General features: G+C 40.9%; 1 protein-coding gene across 2 annotated transcripts in view; it reads right to left on the minus strand.

Moving 5' to 3' along the window:
- The window catches only part of LOC126273816 (transcription elongation factor SPT6), a 144,858-nt gene that overhangs the window by 110,224 nt on the left and 14,811 nt on the right, over nucleotides 1–19,823 (minus strand). Inside the window, exons 3-7 of one of the 2 annotated variants that reach the window (XM_049977062.1) lie at nucleotides 17,464–17,672; nucleotides 17,269–17,385; nucleotides 9,714–9,728; nucleotides 6,647–6,810; nucleotides 884–1,021 (exon numbers count right to left, since the gene is read on the minus strand). In XM_049977062.1, coding sequence (XP_049833019.1) covers nucleotides 884–1,021; nucleotides 6,647–6,810; nucleotides 9,714–9,728; nucleotides 17,269–17,385; nucleotides 17,464–17,672 — 643 coding nt within the window. The remainder of the gene's footprint in view (nucleotides 1–883; nucleotides 1,022–6,646; nucleotides 6,811–9,713; nucleotides 9,729–17,268; nucleotides 17,386–17,463; nucleotides 17,673–19,823) is intronic. The other variant, XM_049977063.1, reaches the window with a different exon arrangement.

Below are 19,823 nucleotides of genomic sequence, written 5' to 3' on the forward strand. Positions count from 1 at the left end.
CTACAAGGTCCGAGGCAGCAGGGAGACCCAGCCAGCCCACTGCCACTCCCTAGCCTGTAGGGTCCATGTCTGACACCAGGGGCAGACGGCAGACCCGCTACCTTTCCCTGGCCACCAATCACTGCTCCACCACACCTCCCCTTCCTGATGAAGATAGCAGCTGCAGCCAAAATGCAAAGGTAATGCTCTCATCCCTGAAGAACACCTGCACTGGGGCATCTGTGCTGGCATACTCAGACCTGAGGGTCATTCCCGCCACCTGCTGCAGGCACTCTGCTCTATGTTTGTTTAGGATTGTTAACAAAGTATTTCAACAAGAAATTGGTTGCCTACATCATCTGCATGTCCACCCACATCAAGCAGGGAGCCACTCACCTGTAAATTCTTAAGGATGTACATTATAAAACAACAAGAATACACCTGGTTTGGATGGTTCATAAAAATGGCATCAGAACAGTTTTGGCCATATTGCCCTTGCAGTCTGGCATGGCAGTAAGACAACAGCTGAATCAAATGCTCTCAAAGCACACAATACGAGCTGGTGTATTCAGCATTGCCTACAATTTCATAAAATGGCCACTGCATTTATAATGTCATATTTAAACTGGAAAATCAATAGGTATATTGCTATCAACCCTAGTCACGCACAAATAAATAGAAACCGATATGTATGCTGTCACACGTAACTTGATATCTAGATAAAGATGATGAATGATTCTGTGAAGAAATATGAGTCAACATCAAGAATAATGTGACATGCAAATGGTAATGGAACATGATGAACAGATCATTACCTATGAAGTATAAAGTGAAATGAAAAGTAACACAAATTTTTTCCAAGAGATGGCAGAATAAGTTATAATGGAACACAACATGTACGTACCTTCTTTCAGTATCTTCTCCATCATCATCAACATACTCATCATCTTCCTCTTCTTCTTCGTATTCATCTTCACCATACTTCTCAAACTCATCGTAATCAAAGTCCACCCCAAAAATGTCCTGGGCTTCTTGCAGGGCTCTACAAGTATAAGAAATGGAAAACTGTAGTAAATACATAGTAAATTAAGTATCAACATGATAAAACTAAACTGTGAATCACAGAAATGGACTATAAAAGTAATGATTAGGGAAAAATACATGCCATCAGTAAGCTACAAGATGAACCAAAAGTGTTAAACACATATTACAGCAAACAGCACTAAGCCTAATACACTTAGTCCATCATCTGCACTCCTCATGTCTTATTGCAAATAATATTAAAACTGAGACCTTTAATTCATCAACAGTATTTTTCATGAATTGTTCAAAGCAAACTAGAATGTGTATCTACATATTAATGCAAGTTCTAAACTGAGATGATAGTCCACCGATTTTCTTCCCATACAACCACCTTAACCCTTGGCTCCTTTCAGTGTAACCAGTTCCGCTGTAAATCCTGCTCCATACACCCGCTGGAAACAACTTCTTCTAGCCTCACTAACAGCAAATCTTACAACATTAAAGGTACAGATGAAAGAATATACACTCATGCTCATAAATTAAGGATAATTGCAGAATGTGGTGCCACACAATGTGGCACTACACAAAACTGGTGCTAATAGCAGAGGTACGTAGGGAACGCACACGACACAAATCTGTAAGTCCATGCTTTGGTGATAAGTTGAGAAAACCGCATTCATACATATACATACACAAGCAGAAATATGTCTGCTTGTGTCTGTATATGTATGAATGGGTGTGTGTGTGTGTGTGTGTGTGTGTGTGTGTGTGTGTGTGTGTGTGTGTGTGTGTGTGTGGGCACGCACGCACACGCACACACACAAGTACATACCTATCCTTTTTTCCCCCTAAGGTAAGTCTTTCTGCTCCCGGCATTGGAATGACTCCTTACCCTCTCCCTTAAAACCCACATCCTTTCGTCTTTCCCTAGCCTTCCCTCTTTCCTGAAGAAGCAACTGTCGGTTGCGAAAGCTAGAAATTTGGTGTGTTATTTTATTGTGCCTGTCTACCGGCGCTTTCCCGCTTCGTAAGTCTTGGAATCTTTAATAGCTCTTTTTCTCACACTTTACTTCTCACTCCACTCATTTCTATAATCTCTGAATTCAATCATAAACATTTCATACTGCTTTACTACCTTTGACCTCCCACTCTTGACACCTTCCTCTTATATTTTGCCTCCCCTTCTGCTCATAAATATTTGCCTCTCTTAGTCTGGATTTTCACTCTTTCCATTCAACACTACACATAACGAAGTATGAACTAAAAGTCATAATGTATAATGACTCAATATTGTCTCATGAGATTATTTAGTTGCACACAGAAACAAATGTAGATTAAAAAGACCAATAAATGACCATCACACTAATAGAAATGTACTATAGATTCTTCAGGAAACAATGTGAAATGGGAGTGAATGAGAATGCGGTCAAATAATTACAACTCTCAATAACTATTTAATGAAAAGGCCAGTTACAATTTACCATATAGCGAAGATACTTAGTTGCAGAAAGACACAACAAAAGACTGCTGGAAAGTTAGCTTTCGGCCAACAAGGTCTTTGTCATAAATAGACGACATACGCACATGCACACGTTCACGCAACAGCAACTCACATACACATGACCACAGTTTCTAGCAGCTGAAGCCAGACTGCGAGCGGCAGGGCATTATGGGAGAGGCAACTGGGTGAGGGTAAAGAGGAGGCTGAAGCAGGGAGGGGGAAGATAGCAGGCTAGGGGTGGGGGATGGTAAAGTGCTTTTGGGAGCGTGCAGGAATGACAACCTCTTATCATGCCCTGAAATGAGAAATGTCCTACCCACTATCCTTCCCACTCCTCCCACAGTGGTGTTCCTCCGCCCACTGAATGTGCACAATATCCTCGTGCATCCCTACACATCCCTTGCTCCCAACCCCTTGCTTGATGGCTCATATCCTTGTAATAGACCTAGGTGCAAGACATGTCCCAAGCATCCTCCCTTCACCACCTACTCCAGTCCTGTCACAAACATCACCTATCCCATAAAAGGCAGGGCTACCTGTGAAACCAGTCATGTGATCTAAATGCTGAGCTGCACTGTACGTAGGCTTGGCAACCAACAAGCTGTCCATCCACATGAATGGCCACTGAAAACTGTGACCACAAAACAACTGGGCCACTCTGTCACTGAGCACACTGCCCAACAAGATGTCCTTCATTTCAATGGCTGTTTCACAGCCTGTGCCGTCTGGATCTTCCCACCAACACCAGCTTTTCTGAACTGTGCAGGTGGGGACTTTCCCTGCAATATATTATATGTTCCCAAAGCCCTCCTGGCATCAACCTCCATACCCATCTACAACCCCTCCCTGTTCCTATTCCAGCACTGCACAGCCCTCTCTTCCACCAACACATCCGTTTTTTGTTTTACTTCTTTCCTCCTAACCACACCTCCCCCTCTCTCCCCTGCCCTTAGCTGCGCCACTCTCCGCCTCATCCCTGCTTGCTCTCAACAGCACTTCCCCATCCCCCACCCCTACCCTGCCACCCCTAGCCGCCTCAGCCTCCTCCTTAGCCCCACCCAGTTTGTTCTCCCGTAATGCCCTGTTGCACGTAGTCTGGCTACAGCTGCCAGAGACTGTGGTCATGTGTGTGAATTGCGTTTGCGTCAGTGTGCGCTGTAACACAGCAAGTTATAACGAGATGACATTTGTTGCAGTAAGGCACACAGCCGTTTGGTACAATGGCTGCAGGAGTGCTATGTTGTCTTTGTCGCTTTACTCACAGCGCAGCTGACCCTGCCTGCCACGAGAACTGCATAGTGTAACAGTCAGATCCGAAGATTCATACCCTCTACGAATTTAAGTAATCCATATTAGTTATTATCCGATTTTGTTTAAATTTGGTACACAGCCTTTTTTTATTAATGGAAAGATGCTGTCAAGATTTCTGGAGCTAGAGAAAATTACCTAAAAGCCCTAAAACCAATGCTCGTTTTTTAAAACCAAGTCAGGAATAAATACAGATTGACTTTCATTATCATTTGAAGCCATTATAAATTTATCAGTGCACAAAATCAATGAATTAGAATTTTCTATTCAAAACTGTCATCACTGTGCATTACAAAATACAAAAATCGGTCAAAATTATGATTTGATTATATTTTGTTGTGTGAGTGTGTAAGAATGATTGAGAGAGTGTATGGGGACATATGTTAAAACATAATATGTCTTTTTCATAAAAACTTGCACAAATAGACCGTGGGAAAGTTATGGTGCAACCATGGTCCTGATGACTTATGTCGGTGTGAGCTTGCTTTTGTATAAAAGCAGCCCGAATAAAAGTTAGAGGCAGAATAAGTTTATTTATCAATTTGAAGAATATTTCGTACTTCGCTTATTTTCATTAAACAGTATACTAGAAATTGAAGGTTTAATGATGTTAATTACTATCAGATTATTGAGTGGATAAGGCAAGTTTTGCCATGAGAATGATCTGGAGGAAACATTCCGATTGGTCATTTATATTAACAGCCAATCAGAATTAAACTGTTCCCATTCAAATACAGTGGAGCGGGCAGTGAGAAAAATAGTTCAAGAAAGTCGCTTGCTAACCAGCCTAAGGATAACACCACGTTAGATAGCTCCATAAAAATACTCTGAAAATTGAAGAAATAGTGAGTTAATTGTGATTCGAATACATTGGGACTGAAGCTACTAGAGTTACGAACAATTTAAGAAAGTTTGGTGTTTCTTAATTAAATAGTTTGAGAGTTATGAACATGTGAACTTTCTGGCCGTAGTAACAATTCCGTGTGGCATGTTTAGGGCTCTGTACGGAATACTTCTGCAAGCACTTCTTTCGAAGAAGACCATTGAAATGACTGAATGTTTAACTCGTGAATAGTTGTGGGTCGGTACCTGGTGGAACATGAAAATTAGTCAGGTCGGGCTTGCAAAAATTCTGGCTGCTTTTTGAGTGAAACTATGCTGTACAGACAGTGAACTTTGAATAATAGAGCATTACCATATTAAATACGGACTTGATAGCCATTTCATGTGTTTCCATATGAATAAAAAGCAGATTCAATCTAGACTGCATCCTCCACAATGCCTGATTTTTTTTTTTAAATGAACTTTCAGGAACTGACTTTCAACTCGAGTTACATAGCCTCTGTGTGGTAGGTATTAGGCAGTAGTTTCATCAATGCCACTTTACACTGCCTAGCATGTATCTGCTACTACAGAGTGAAGGTACCTCGGAAAGAAGCATATCGAGGTAGGTGGACTTTTGATAAGTGAAAGAGAATGCAGATGACCGGTCCCGCCACAGCGCGTGTGTGTGTGTTATCTATTTTTGACAAAGACCTCGTTGACTGAAAGCTAACTTCCTGACAGTCTTTTTGTTTTGCCTTTCTATGACTCATCATCTCTGATACATGGCGAGTAAAAACTATCCTTTTCATTATGTTGTTACATTCCATCCTGGATTTTCCATTACCAGAAGAATAGCCACAACAGCAGAAACCCATCTAAATCAGCCAAAACACAATGATAAGTAACAATGACTTTATGTAGAAGCAACATAATTAATGTACAGTCAATGCACTGATGAAATAAACATTACTACCAAAACAGCATATACACTTAAATACTTTTAAAGAAAACTATAGTTGGAGTCACGTATGATGGCGGTCGAGTTTAGGCTTGTTCTGTGGACCTACATAGTGTATGCTCTGACAGCCAATGAGTGTTCAGTGTGAGATACTCACTCTGCAGCGGAGTGTGCGCTGGTATGAAACTTCCTGGCAGATTAAAACTGTGTGCCGGACCGAACTCTAACTCGGGACCTTTGGTTCGGAGGAGAGCTTCTGTAAAGTTGGAAGGTAGGAGACGAGATACTGGCGGAAGTAAAGCTGTGAGGACGGGGCGTGAGTCATGCTTCGGTAGCTCAGTTGGTAGAGCACTTGCCCGCAAAAGGCAAAGGTGACGAGTTCGAGTCTCGGTCCGGCACACAGTTTTAATTTGCCAAGAAGTTTCAGTGTTCAGTATGTTCGGCTGTGAGCATTAAATGTGATTGTAGAGAGTTGTTTGGTGAATTTCGATTCCATTTGTTGTGAGTTGTCACTGCTGATTATGGTGGTAATTGTTAAATTCTGCGTAAGTAAGTGAGAGACATAATTTACAAGATATACTCTTTTCTCAAGCAGAAAGCACGTGCATGTATGTACTGCAACTGTCACTTTTAATTGTCAACAATGCAATCCCTGTCCATACCTCAACATGCATGAACCGCCATCATTCGTGGATCAGACTATAACAAGTTAGGAGGCATATTTAAACAATACATAAAATATTGTTGATCTGAATGATATTTGTACCCACACTTGAACAATGTTCCAAGTAAGGTTGCTTTTTCCAGAGGAAATGGCCAACCAAAGTATTAACAATATGCCAACGCAGAAAATGAAAGCTTATATTTTTGTCACTAGCACAGCCGAAGAGGGCTTACACGTCTCTCTCTCTCTCTCTCTCTCTCTCTGTCTCTCTCTCTCTCTCTCTCTAATATAGCCAGGTAAACAGTTTAAAATGTTAACAAAACATTCAAGCATAATCATTGTACACATTTTACTCCAATATAACGAAACAAGTCAAGCTGATACTCACGCATCACTAAATATTGGTTTTCGACGTTTTCTTTTGTCAGCAATTGGACGACCATCATCATCTACAATGAAATCATCTTCATCTGAATAGTCACCCTCTTCATCTTCTTCCTCATCAACACGCTCTGTTTCAACCCTTCCTCTTTCTGAGGCTCTCTCCTCTTCCTTGCAATAGGAGAACAACATAGAAAGTAAGTGTACAGTTCAGAGCAGACAATATGATTCATTGCTATCTTTAACTTACCCACGATATCCAGTTTTGTGTCCCAGAGAAATGTGTTAAGTGAAAGCTCTTGGTGATAATGTTATTTCTACCTGTTTCTGTTTGAGATAAATACCACAATTTGATGCTCACACTTTTATAATGTGTCATATCACTACAAGTGAGAAACATATACTTTCTAAAGATATAATATTTTGTGAGTGCTGAAACATCACCAACACCATTAAAATCTAAAAATCTACATATAAATGGGTTTCCCTTGCATTTATATTACTTTTAAAAGATTTACATGAAATGAGGAAAAGACATTTAAATGATCGAAGAATACCACATAACAGTGGGCTCTTGCAGAAAGGTTAGCAGCCCTGGGAGAACAAATACAACCACATGGTTCTTACCAATGCTACTATTGCCCATTTTTTAGGTTCTGGTCTAGGATTACATTTCAATTGGTACTTTAAGAAATGCATTATTTTTAGATTATGAAATATGCTGTGGCATGTGCCTACCATTATCTCCAATATTTAGTAGTGTTTTAAATAAGAAATGAGAGTCCCAAGAATACTATGCAAAAACATGAAATATCCATAATTGTTACTCCCGAAGGGCTTTGTCTGTAAAGCTACTAGTATAATTGAAAAGTACTCTCGCTGCTGTAGTGAAGATGAGCACACCAAGCCATTTTCCACATTACAAATGGAAGAAACACCTTTGGGTGTTAAATTAATGGTTTTTGATTAATTCAACAAATGAGCAAAAATTTTTGTGTAACGTGATTTGGACCATTATCAACTAAAGAAAAAATGTTGAAGTAACGAAACACGAGGGTGCTACTAAAATTTTAGTCGCATCTGCAAATATGCTTCCTATCTAACTCCAACAGAAAACTGATTTTGTTAACAAATCTGGTCACTGAAAATTGGAAAATTGCTGCTTAACCTGACACTTTCAGAAATACTTTAATTTCAACCACAAATGTAGCATAATATTGATTTGAAATGACTAAAAAATAAAAATAAGATGATCTTCATTCAACAATTTTTTTTACATGACTGTAGTATGTCTGCAGTAACTACACTGGCAGAAAAAAATTCCAACACAAAAAATTAATTAATATAGCGTAATGAAATTTCGGGAATTTTTGTTGTAACATATTTAAGTGAGACCACTGGTTAATATAAGTGTGAGATTAGGCATCGAAAATTTGAAATGTTGGTACATTATTCACTGGTGTAACTGCTATTGGTCAATATAGGAATAATTAACGCTGTTTGTGGATGATGCTGGAGTTGTCATCCACTGCTGTCCCATAAGTGCCTGATCTGGTGACTGCGCAGGCCAAAGCAACGTTTCAACACACTGTAGAGCATGCTGGGTTACAACATCGGTGAGTGGGTGAGTGTTATCCGGTTGTAAAACACCCTTGAATTCTGTGCATAAATGGCAGAACAACAGATCGAATCACCAGATTGACACATAAATTTGCAGTCAGAGTAGATTGGGGGAGGAGGAAATTAGTGTTTGTAACGTCCTGCCAACAACGAGGTCATTAGAGACTGAGCACAACCTCAGATCACAGAAGGATGGATAAGGAAAGCGGCTCTGCCCTTTTGAAGGAACCATCCCTACATTTGGCTTAAGTAATGTAGGGAAATCATGGAAAACCTAAATAAGGATAGCCAGACACGAGTTTGAACCATCATCCTATTGATGTGAGTCCATTGTGCTGACCACTGCACTACCCTGTTCGGGAAATTCGCAGTCATGGAGCATGGCAAACCAAGAGTGCTCCAGCTGTCATACAAAATCACAACTGTGGCCACAACTCCAGGTGTAGGTCCAGTGTCTTTCACGCAGACAGGTTGGTTGCAAGCCCTCAACTGGCCTCCTCCTAACCAACACATGCCATCACTAGCATTAAGACAGAAGCAGCTTTCATCACAAAAAACAGCAGACCTCCATCCTGCCCTCCAATGAGCTCTCCCTTCACACCATTAAGATCACAAATGATGATCGTTTGGGGTCGGTGGAATGCATGCCGCAGAATGTCTAGCTCAGAACTATCCTTGAAGTAAACAATTTCTTTTGCCACTGGGGTGTCAATGCCTCTCAAATTGCTGCTGCAGACACAGTATGACGCACCAGAGCCATATGCTGGACAAAACAGTCTTCCAGCCCAATAATGTAATGTGAATGTCCAGAGCTCAGTCTTCCTGCAAATGTACATTCTCATGATTGCCGCTCGCCAGCAATAATGCACAGTGGCTACATTCTTGCTAACACAGAAGGACCATCCAGCCTCTTGTAGCCCCATTACACTACCTCATTCAATTTTAGTGAGGTGTTGATAATGAAGTCCTTGTCACACTCCTGAAAAACATCAACTCAACCTGTCCAATTTCAAAGGTAACTAACACTCATGACCATTACAGCATGTATTTAAAGCAGACCTGATTTGGATTCTCATTGTGATGCTGCACCACCGCTCTTATGCAACTGGTGTGAAACTTGAATATACATCATATTTCAGATGTAGAAACACACTTACCAACTTTATGTTGCACAACTTCTTGGTGTTGTGATTTTTTTTCCAGCAGCTATTTTCCTTCATTTCTGTGACCTTTTTCGTTTTTCAAATTTTTCATCCTAAACATGATTTCTTTCAATCGAGTTAATGATTTAAATTGTTTGCAGAACTTTCAGTGCTAAAAGCTTATATAAACTAGTAGTATCTCAGAAAAAATATCTTTTTGCATTATTATTAGGAATAAAATTACACAGTAACATGCTACAAGTGGTTTTCCGATTACTTATTCTTAAAAGAATGAGATAGAAATAAACATACCATTTCCTCCCTTTCCTTTGGTTCGTGTTTGCAAAAATGAAGGAAAAAAAGGACAAGAATTAGCAAAACAAACAAAAACATCACACAAGACAATACTACCAATCTAACACACAAAACAAAGTTACACACAAAACACACAACAAAAAACAGTTAATTACAACAGCCATTATGTAACTTAATAGGTACTGTATTATTCATAAAAAGGTATTCACAAATAAAGTGACGTATAATTACCAGTAAATTAATGGCATATTTATAAGGGTCCAAACATGCTTTTTAACCTAATTACCTACTACTTTTACACTAGAGTACCACTCCCCACTCAGACATCTCAAAATACTATAAATGGTTTTTCCCCAAGAGATAGCAGCTTTCAAATGAGATTTTCTTCTTAACTGTTCCCTACTCTTTAGTTCAACTCCCAGATTCAAGTTCTGTTTTTACTGGCCTAGTGAGTTTCATAACAGACTTAATCTTAAATTAACAACAGATTTAATCTTAAATTAATTTTGTATATATGTCTGTAGAGTTTCAGTTACTGTAAGTGTATGTCATTGCAAGTTCATATAAATATTATTTCCGGAGAGATTAATAGAGTGTTTGTAAAGGTATGAATGGAAATTTGAATGTATAATTACACTCTAGTCATAAATTTATCTAAAAAAAAAAAAAATCACAGAAACAACTACAACCTGCAGATGACTGGAAGGAATAAACACTTTAACGCTCAAAATCAGGCTAATAATTTAGGAATAAAGAAGACCAGTCACCAAACAGCAGAAACAAGGAGGCATCAACAGACACAAGCAAAAGAGGAAAAAAAAGCTTGTTGGCACTCAGAACACATCCTTTGCACCAGGCAGACGTACAATGTCAGCATTGCATTTTCGCAGGTGGACAAGGCTAGGGTGGGGGCTGCATCAGGTGTGGCTAGTAACAGGAGACAGTGTGGGGAGGCAGGAATAAGGGTTACGGGTAGGTAGTTAGTGGTTAGGAGGGAGGTAGCAGGTTTGCTTGCTGCCTGTAATGTGAGAGGGAGGTGTGCCAGATGCACATGCTAGGCATTTTATGCACAGGTGCCGGAGCCAGTGGGCTGCAGTGCACACTAAAGGTGATGTGGACTGGGAGAGGAAGACAGAATATAGGATGCAGGAATTATTGGGTGGACAGTGTGGGATAGTTGGTTAATGGAGACTGAGGACAGGAAGGTTACAGGAGTGAAGGATGTGTTGCAAGGAAAGCTCCCATCTGCGTAGTTCCGAAAATCTGGTGGTGGAGGTGAGAATCCAGATGGCCTGGGTTGTGAAGCAACCACTGGAATCAAACACATTGTGCTCAGCTGCATGTTGTGCCACTGGGTGGTCAACTTTGTTCTAAGCCACAGTTTGGCAAAGATCACTCATTCTGATGGACAGTGGGTTGTTGTCATACCACCATAAAAAGATGTAAAGTGACTGCAGCAGAGTTTGTGTCCAATATGGTTGCCTTCACAGGTCTTTGTCTCTGATGGGGTACGTCAAGCCTGTGACATGACTGGAGAAGAAAATGCTGGGTGGGTGGATTGGGCAAGGGGTTGGGAGTGGTATAGGGATGAACAGAGCGTTGTGTAGGCTGGGCGGGCAATGGGATACCACTTTAGGAGAGGTCCACAGATGGCCAGCTGTGTGGGAGCAATTTTTTTGTATGGAAGGGATAACGGCTGTTGAAATGGAGGTACTGTTGGTGGTTAGTGTGGATGGAATCATCAAAGAGATATAGGTCAACACTAAGAAAGGTGAAACTTTGGGTTGAGAAGGACCAAACAAGCACATGGGAGTGAAGTAGTTGAAGTTGAGAAGGAATGAAGACAGAGTTTCTTGACCCTAATTCAGATTGTGAAGATGGATTTGTCAAAGACCTTCTCTTCTGATCCCTGCACTGAAAATACTTCTTTGCTCTCTTCAGCCAAAGCCAACCTAACCCCAACATTGTAGCCCCCTCCCACCCCACACCACCAACCTAACCACCCCCAGATCACCTCCCAGGAATTCCTTCACTCCAACTTAGAGACCAGAATGGGCCAGAAGACATGGCAAAGTAATTTTATTACACGACAATGCACATGCACACAAAGCAAAACTGGTTCAGGTTACAATCAAAACATTTGGCTGGGAGCTGCTACCCCACCTGCCGTATTCACCAGGCTTGGCCCCTTCCAACTACCATTTGTTTTCATCAATGGGACACGCATTGGCTGAGGAACACTTTGATTCCTACGAAGAAGTCGAAAATTGGGTGTCTGATTGGTTTGCTTCAAAAGATGAACATTTCTATTGGCATGGTGTCCACAAATTGCCAGAAAGATGGTCAAAATGTATAGAAAGCAATGGTCAGTACTTTGAATAACATGTTTTTACTTTTCAATTCAAAATTAGTGTTTCATTTTCACAAAAAAATGCTCATTTCATACCAGTACACCTGGTATTTCCACTTTGAGGTGAAGTTATACAAACAAATCTGCTGCACACCCATGGGCATCTGCGTGCTACCCTCTTGTGCCGATCTTTTTATAGGCCATCTGCAGATAACTTTTGTAGCCTCCCAGAATACCAACCCCCTTGTCTGGTTCAGGTTCACTGATGATATCATCATGATCTGGACTCAGGGCCAAGACACCCCACCCTCCTTCCATCAAACATCAACACCCCTGTCATCCAATTTACCTGGCCCTCCTCAACCCAACATGCCACCTTCCTGCACATTGTTCTCCATCTTTCTGATGGCTTCATCCTCATCTCTGTTCATATTAAAACCACTACTAGGATCCTCTCCTTCTTGATGCAATCTTTTTACTTGTTCTGGAGGGATCCCTCCTTCCACCAGACTTTTCCTGTGAATGACTGCTATTACATAGTAACAGGCTCAGGTAGGTTCACAAACAAGGGTTTATTATTCCAATTACAAATTTGTTTAACTTCTGACAACAATAACTTCCTAGAACAATAACAAGAACACACACTCATTCTGCTCCTGAGTCAAATACGGTTCTATGTTATCTATAGATCTCCCTCGTTACCAATTCTCATGACCACAGAATGGCTTCACTGCTCTGCACACTCTGAGCCGCTGCCTGCTCTAACATCACAAGCAGTTGTCCCACACCCCCAGAATATCTCCAAAATAAATCAGCACACCAATCCAAACAGAACCTAATTTCATTTTACCTACAGCTCTTATTACTTAATCTTTTAAATTCAGCTCTCACCTTTATATATATTTCTATAAACACATATATCTAAAAACAAAGTTGATGTGACTTACCAAATCTATCGACCTGCCAGCGCTTTTATTTGGTAAGTCACATCAACTTTGTTTTTAGATATATTTTTCCCATGTGGAATGTTTCCCTCTATTATATTCATCATTTCTATAAACACAAACACACACGATCTCACAATCTCATTTCAGCAGTAAGGGTGCTTATCACCAACTCTCACTGATCACCACGAGCATTTGCACCCTTGTGCCACTAACCACAAACAGTACCTGTGTTTCAATTGCTGGAATCCCTTTCACACACAAAAAATCTCTCACACACAGCCTGGCCACCCGTGAATGGCATATCTGGAGTGGTGAGAACTCCTTTGCCAAGTATGCTGAGTCTCATTAGGGCCTTCACAGACAGACAGTACACCCCATACCAAGTCCACAAACAGATTCCCATGCCATATCCTCCCACCACCACAAGAATAAGCTACAAAGGTGTGCCCCTCTCCCTGGTCATCCAATATCACCATGGTCTGGGAGAAATGAATCATATCCTTCGCCTGGGCTTTGATATCATCATGTCTAGATATTAAGATATGTCGCATTCCCCCTAAAGTGGTATTCCATCACCAACCTACAACAGCAGCTTTGTCCATCACTACACCAGTCCCAACCCCTTGCAACAGGGATCATATATCTGTGAAACACCAAGACACAAGACCTGCCCAATCTAAACACCCAGCACTTCCCCTTCCAGTCCTGTCACAGGCTTATTCTACCCCATCAGAGACAGAGCCACCTGTGAAAGCAGCCATGTCATATTGCAAACCTGTAACAATCACTGCACAGTATTTTTTTAATACTGGTATGACAATCAACCAGTTGTTTATCAGAATGAATGGCCGCAGCCAAACCGTTGTCAAAAATGGCTGCTTCACAACCTGCACCACCTAGATTCTTCCCTCCAGCAATAATTTTTCTGAACTAAGCAGATAGGAATTACCCACGTAACACATCCTTTGCTCCTGTAACTCTCCTGGCCACAATCTCTGTTAAACCATTATCCTCACACCCTCTATCCTATAGTTTCCATTTCATCTGCTATGTAACTTTCATCATCCACTGCACTGGCTCAGGCACACATGCATCACATGCACAGCTTGTGCACCTCTCACTCCTCCCTTCTACATTCCTAGCTGGTAAACCTCTTGCATCCCTCTGAGCCACTAGCTAGCTACCCATGCCTAATCCCTCACCCTGCTTCTCCCCCCTATCTACATACCTCACAACCCTCACTCTCCCATTCCATATTGGCCCCCAGCACTTTGTGTCCAACCAGACAATAAAAAAGTGCAGCTGTGTGTAGGTGTGTGTGTGTGTGGGGGGGGGGGGGGGGGGGGGGGTGTACTCTAGCTCCAGACAGGATTTATTCAGAAAGCTGACAAGTTTCCTTCTTTGTGCGCCAGTCAACGACTCAACACTTAGCTGCTATTCGGTAAGTGGTCCCCTATGCTCCTAAATTATTTAGTTTCTATCCGAACATTCCCCCTATACTTAAAAATCACACCACCTATTTTCCTAGTGTCTCTCTCTCTCTCTCTCTCTCTCTCTCTCTCTCTCTCTCTCACACACACACACACACACACACACACACACACACACACACGCACACACACGCGCGCACGCGAGCTGATATAGTTTATGAGAAGTACATCTACATCTGCAACATACTATGCAATGCAATGCCATGCTATGTCATGGCATGGGGTGGTGGAGGAGGGGGCTTTAAGAGTGCCGGCAGAGGTCCAGGAACGCAGCTGGCTCACAGTGGCCGTGGCAAGATGAAGTGAGTAAACTAAAGCTGTCTGCAAACTGAAGGTTAGTCTGAAGACTGCAGTGACTTTCTAGATGTTCTCCTACCTGAGGCAGTATCTCCTTCCCTTGCTCTGACCACTGAACTGATTTCAGCCATTAACAGTGAAATCTACAGTTTGTGGAGTATTAAATGATGGGTGAGGAGGTGTGTGTGTGTGTGTGTGTGTGTGTGTGTGTGTGTGTGTGTGTGTGTGTGTGTGTGTGGCGCGCGCGCGCTCAAATTCAGAAAAGAGTGAACACTAGTGAAATTTTTCCTGAATTGATGAATGTGCTTACATGCCACTGATCAATCATGTGCATGTGATTGGTTACCTTTTCTCATTTATACTCATTGTTTCCATCCTGGCATTTCTAGTATCAAACTAAATTCTTCTAAATTTCTATCTTTTTTTCCATATTAGTCTATTAACTGATGAAATGCCTGCTTATTTTCTCACAACTTACAGTGGTTTCCACAGTTCTCAAAGGCAACTGGTAAAATCCAATTTTGACTTGCAAGTTTGAACAGTAACTAACTGGTTTTTCTGCTGTATAACAACAACACACAATTTCATAGCAATGCTACATAAAATAGTAGTAGATACGTATTGCTGGACACAGGGCTGCTGCAATAAAAAATGTACCACTTGACTACACAATGTAAATATTGATAGCACACAAGGATTTCTACCTATGCATAGGCTTATTATCCTTTCCAGTGTCAAAAACTTACTGATTTACCTACTTGACAAATCTTTTGTTCTTCCAACACTATCTTGAAGCCCACATCTCGCCACCCTCTATACAGGGTATACATAAAGTCCAAAAACACATTCAATTATTTATTGCACAAAAACCAAACATTGTACAGATATCATAAATGTCATTTTGAAGAGAAACCCTCAAAGTTTTTTCATGTATACCACCACAGCGTAATTTGCCGATAGTCAGCACTAGCTCCAAACATAGCGAGTTCAGGTGCGGAGCGAGCTTTAAGTGTACTACAGCTGTTTAAAGGATGTTTAGAACCAAGTACATAAGAAGCCACCAACAAGGAAGGCCATTTACCACCGGCACAACAAATTCATTACAATGGGTTGCTTGTGACTGGTAACAAGAAGCAGACGTCCCAGTGGGAAAGAAGTCAATCTGGAGTGCATACGAGAGACATTCATAAGGAGTCCAAATAAATCAATGTGTTGTGCATCCCATGAATTCTAAATGACTCAGTGACAGTGTGGAAAGTCCTGCGATGGAAGCTATCTATGAAACCATTCAAATTGGAGCCAGTGCGGAAGCTCAATGATGATGAAAAAAAAACAAGCGTTTTGAGTTCTGTTCGTAGTTGCAACAACTGAATGAGGATGGAGATGGCATTGTTGATCACTTAATTTTTTGCGATGAAGCCACTTTTCATATTAATGGGAAAGTGAACAGGCGTAATTGTCAAATCTGAGATACAAAGCATCCACACAAATGCATTGAATTTGAGCATGATTGCCCAAAGGTAAATGTTTTTTTTTTTTTTTTTTTGCGCATTGTCACATCGAAAAGTGTACGGGCCATTCTTCTTCCCTGAGAACACTTTCAATGGATATTGCTACTTGGACATGTTGCAGCAATGGCTGATGCCTCAAATGCAATATGACTCTCTGTTCATCTTTCAGCAGGATGGGGCTCCACCCTATTTTCATCGTGAAGTTTGTGAGTCCCTGAACAAAGAGCTGCTGCATCGATTGATCAGCCGTGCTACAGAAGGGTACAGCTGTTTCAGGAAATGACCTGACCAACCACCAGATCTCACTCCGTATGACTTTTTTTCTGTGGGGGCACATTAAGGGTCTGGTGTATGTACCGCCTCTACCATGTGATGTAGCAGAGCTCTAGGAGAGAATACGAGAAGCGACCGACACAGTCGACAATGCCACGCTGGGACTGGTATGGCAAGAATTCGATTACCATATTGATGTCTACCAGATCACTCATGGTTCGCATATCAAATGTTTGTAAAAAAACTTTTCGTTTTTCTCTTCAAAATGCAGTACTTATGACATCTGTACAATGTTTAGTTCCTGTGCAATAAATAACTGAAAGCGTTCCCACACTTTATGTACACCCTGTATTTATATTCAGTACTTGTTGTCAACTCATTCCATGGTTTCCGGGATATATGAATAGTTTATATGGTTACAGTCAAAAAGACTATTCAGTCTTACAATGTTTCAACTCTTAAATGAGTATTCCCAGAATTAGTTTGTAATACGTCCAATTAACTCACAAACAAATTTGATAACTAACAATACAAAAAATTAAATATTGGCATTTCAGACAGACTTACCGATGAACAAACCTTTCCTTGATGAAAGGAGAGATACACTGGTTCTAACAATTTAAATGTAAATTCACAAAAAAAAAAAAAAAAAAAAAAAAAAAAAAAAAAAAAAAAAAAACTTACGTGGTCTGATCCTTCAAATAACTCATTTGCAATAGCATCTCTCTCATCTTCATTTTGTTCTTCTTGTTCCTCTTCTGATTCTTCATCTTGAATTCGTTTTAAACGTTTGAAACGTTTCTAAAACCAAAGAACACATAAGTACAGAAGAAGAAAGAGTCTACAAGACACTGAGGTTAATCTATAACTATCACTTACACGTCTTTCAACTTTTACTCCCAAGTTCTCCTCAATTAGATCATAATCTTCATCTTCAAGGCGATCATCATAGTCATCATCGTCATCATCATCCCGTTTCTTACGCTTTGTACTTCCACCTGATCCATCAGAATCTTCTCCATCACTTTCATCAATTGGTGCATCATCTATAAGATCCTTTAGCTCTTCTCGAAGCTTGTCCTCATCATCTGCAACATTAAATGTTTAGTATTAGTTACATTTCAAAACCAACCCTTCCATATGCCACACAATCAAACCAATATTTTTTTCATATTATTTATTACCACAATAAAAACCATCATGATCTAGTAACTTAACAACAATTGGCAAAAAATTATTTTTAGGTACCTTTGTACATACACAAGAATATGGTAACTTGAGCGTGAAATTAGTTCATAATTATAACAGTAATGGAAATTCCTAGATACAGCTATACATAAAATAAAGGCAACAACTGACCTATAGTGGACTGATGCATGAAGCACAGTTAACACATACAAAAACAGCATTCACACTACCTTTTGAGCACTAGCTCTTTTTCCAACAACAGTACACACATTCACGCGCACAACCACACAGACACCCAAACCACACTCCCGTCGATACTGTAAGACTCATTATTGAAAGCAGTTGCCTGAGCTCAAGGAGGTGGGAAGCAGGTAGGGAAGGACCCAAGGACGGGGTAGTGGGGAAGGGGCAGGTCTTTGGACAAATGACTTTCGCAGCTGCACAATAAGACAAGAAAGGTACAGAAGTTACAACAAAAAAGAGGTGTAAGATGAAGGGGACAGGAGGAGGAAAAGGGAAGGGAGATAAAAGGACAGAAAGGTGAAAATGAAGAGGATGAGAGGGAGGGAGGAGAGGAGGGGCTAAAAAGGGGGGAATGGAGAGGAAGGGGGAGGAGAGGGGGAGGGAGGAGAGATGGAGAGAGAGAGAGAGAGAGAGAGAGAGAGAGAGAGGGGGGGGGGGGGGGAGGTAGAAGGAGAATCCCCTCAAAGGGGAGGTGGAGAGGGAGAGTGGTGGGAGTAGGCAGTGAGTGATCTGGACAGAGAAGGAGCCGTACAGACAAAAGAGAGACGGGATGTGATGGAAAGACAATTCCCATTTGCATACCTCAGAGAAACTTGTGCTGGAAAGGAATGGCCGTCACAGTAGAGCAGCTTTACTTCACAATTAATGCAATACTGGAAAGTCATGGGTAGAACACAAATAATGGAAGGAGTGAAGGTAACTATTTGCCAAACAGTTGAGGCTTTAAGTAGTTGACAGGCACGTAAACAAGGTTGAAATTTTCCCTCCATTTTCTGGACAATGTCCTTCCACAGAACTCATACACACCTGGCAACAATGTTGCCGACCATGTGAGCGAATGTGTGTTTTTTGTTAGCCTGTTAGCTCACTGGAAGACACTATCTGAGATATTAGCAAAGACTTCAGTCATGTTTATGTGCCTATCAACCACTCAACACTTTAACTATATTGTGAGTAGTTATCCTCCTTTCTTTAATGGTACTTATTGATTAGATGTCCTAAAATAATGTTTTACATTCTACATTAATGTGGTTGTTGAAATGAACGCAGCTAAAGCTACTCTGACACAGAAGATAACGATTTAGTCACAGGATATGTGTGCACTTTGTAATACCTCAATCATATAGGGCTGCCAGAAAAAAGAGAAATCATTAAAGTATGAATATTAACTGTAAGCCTTGTAAGTTAGGTAGAGACGAACAATGCAAGCTGCTTTCGTCAATCCATTACCATGCCATGTGAAGCTAGGAAACTACTGACTTCACGCTCACTGATTATGAAACGGTGGTAAAAAGTGACACAGTCACATACCGAAAGCAAACGGCCCTAAATGATGTGTATAGAGGCCAGAAGAGTTCCATACAGCCTCGGATAGACGAGCCTGCAGCAGATACTATGTGAGTGGGCGTGATACACAATTAAGCTTGTGTAGGACTTCCAAGCTTGGATGCACATACCTCTGAACTAGTATTATTAGTTTCCATTGTACAATGGCCTAGATGAATCTACGTCTGAATCCCACTTTCACTGCGAGAAGTACTTGAACCTAAGGGTTTGATTAGAGCAATATAATCTGACATTTCCATTGTTCATGGTTTGTCGAACCATACATTGCTGTGTAAACCCGAATCTTAAAGTTACGGGTCACGGTGGCCATTTGCTCTGGTAATTAACTAGGGAATCTAGTATGCCTCATCTATGTTTTATGCTTACAGAATTTATAAAACTACTTCTGTGTGTTCACTGGAAACACATGAAGAAGACATGAAAAGCAGGCCCGTAAGCTAATCCAGAGTCTTGTTTCCTCA

The sequence above is a fragment of the Schistocerca gregaria genome, chromosome 1 (genome assembly GCF_023897955.1).
Source record: "Schistocerca gregaria isolate iqSchGreg1 chromosome 1, iqSchGreg1.2, whole genome shotgun sequence".
In the NCBI taxonomy this organism is placed as follows: Eukaryota; Metazoa; Arthropoda; class Insecta; order Orthoptera; family Acrididae; genus Schistocerca; species Schistocerca gregaria.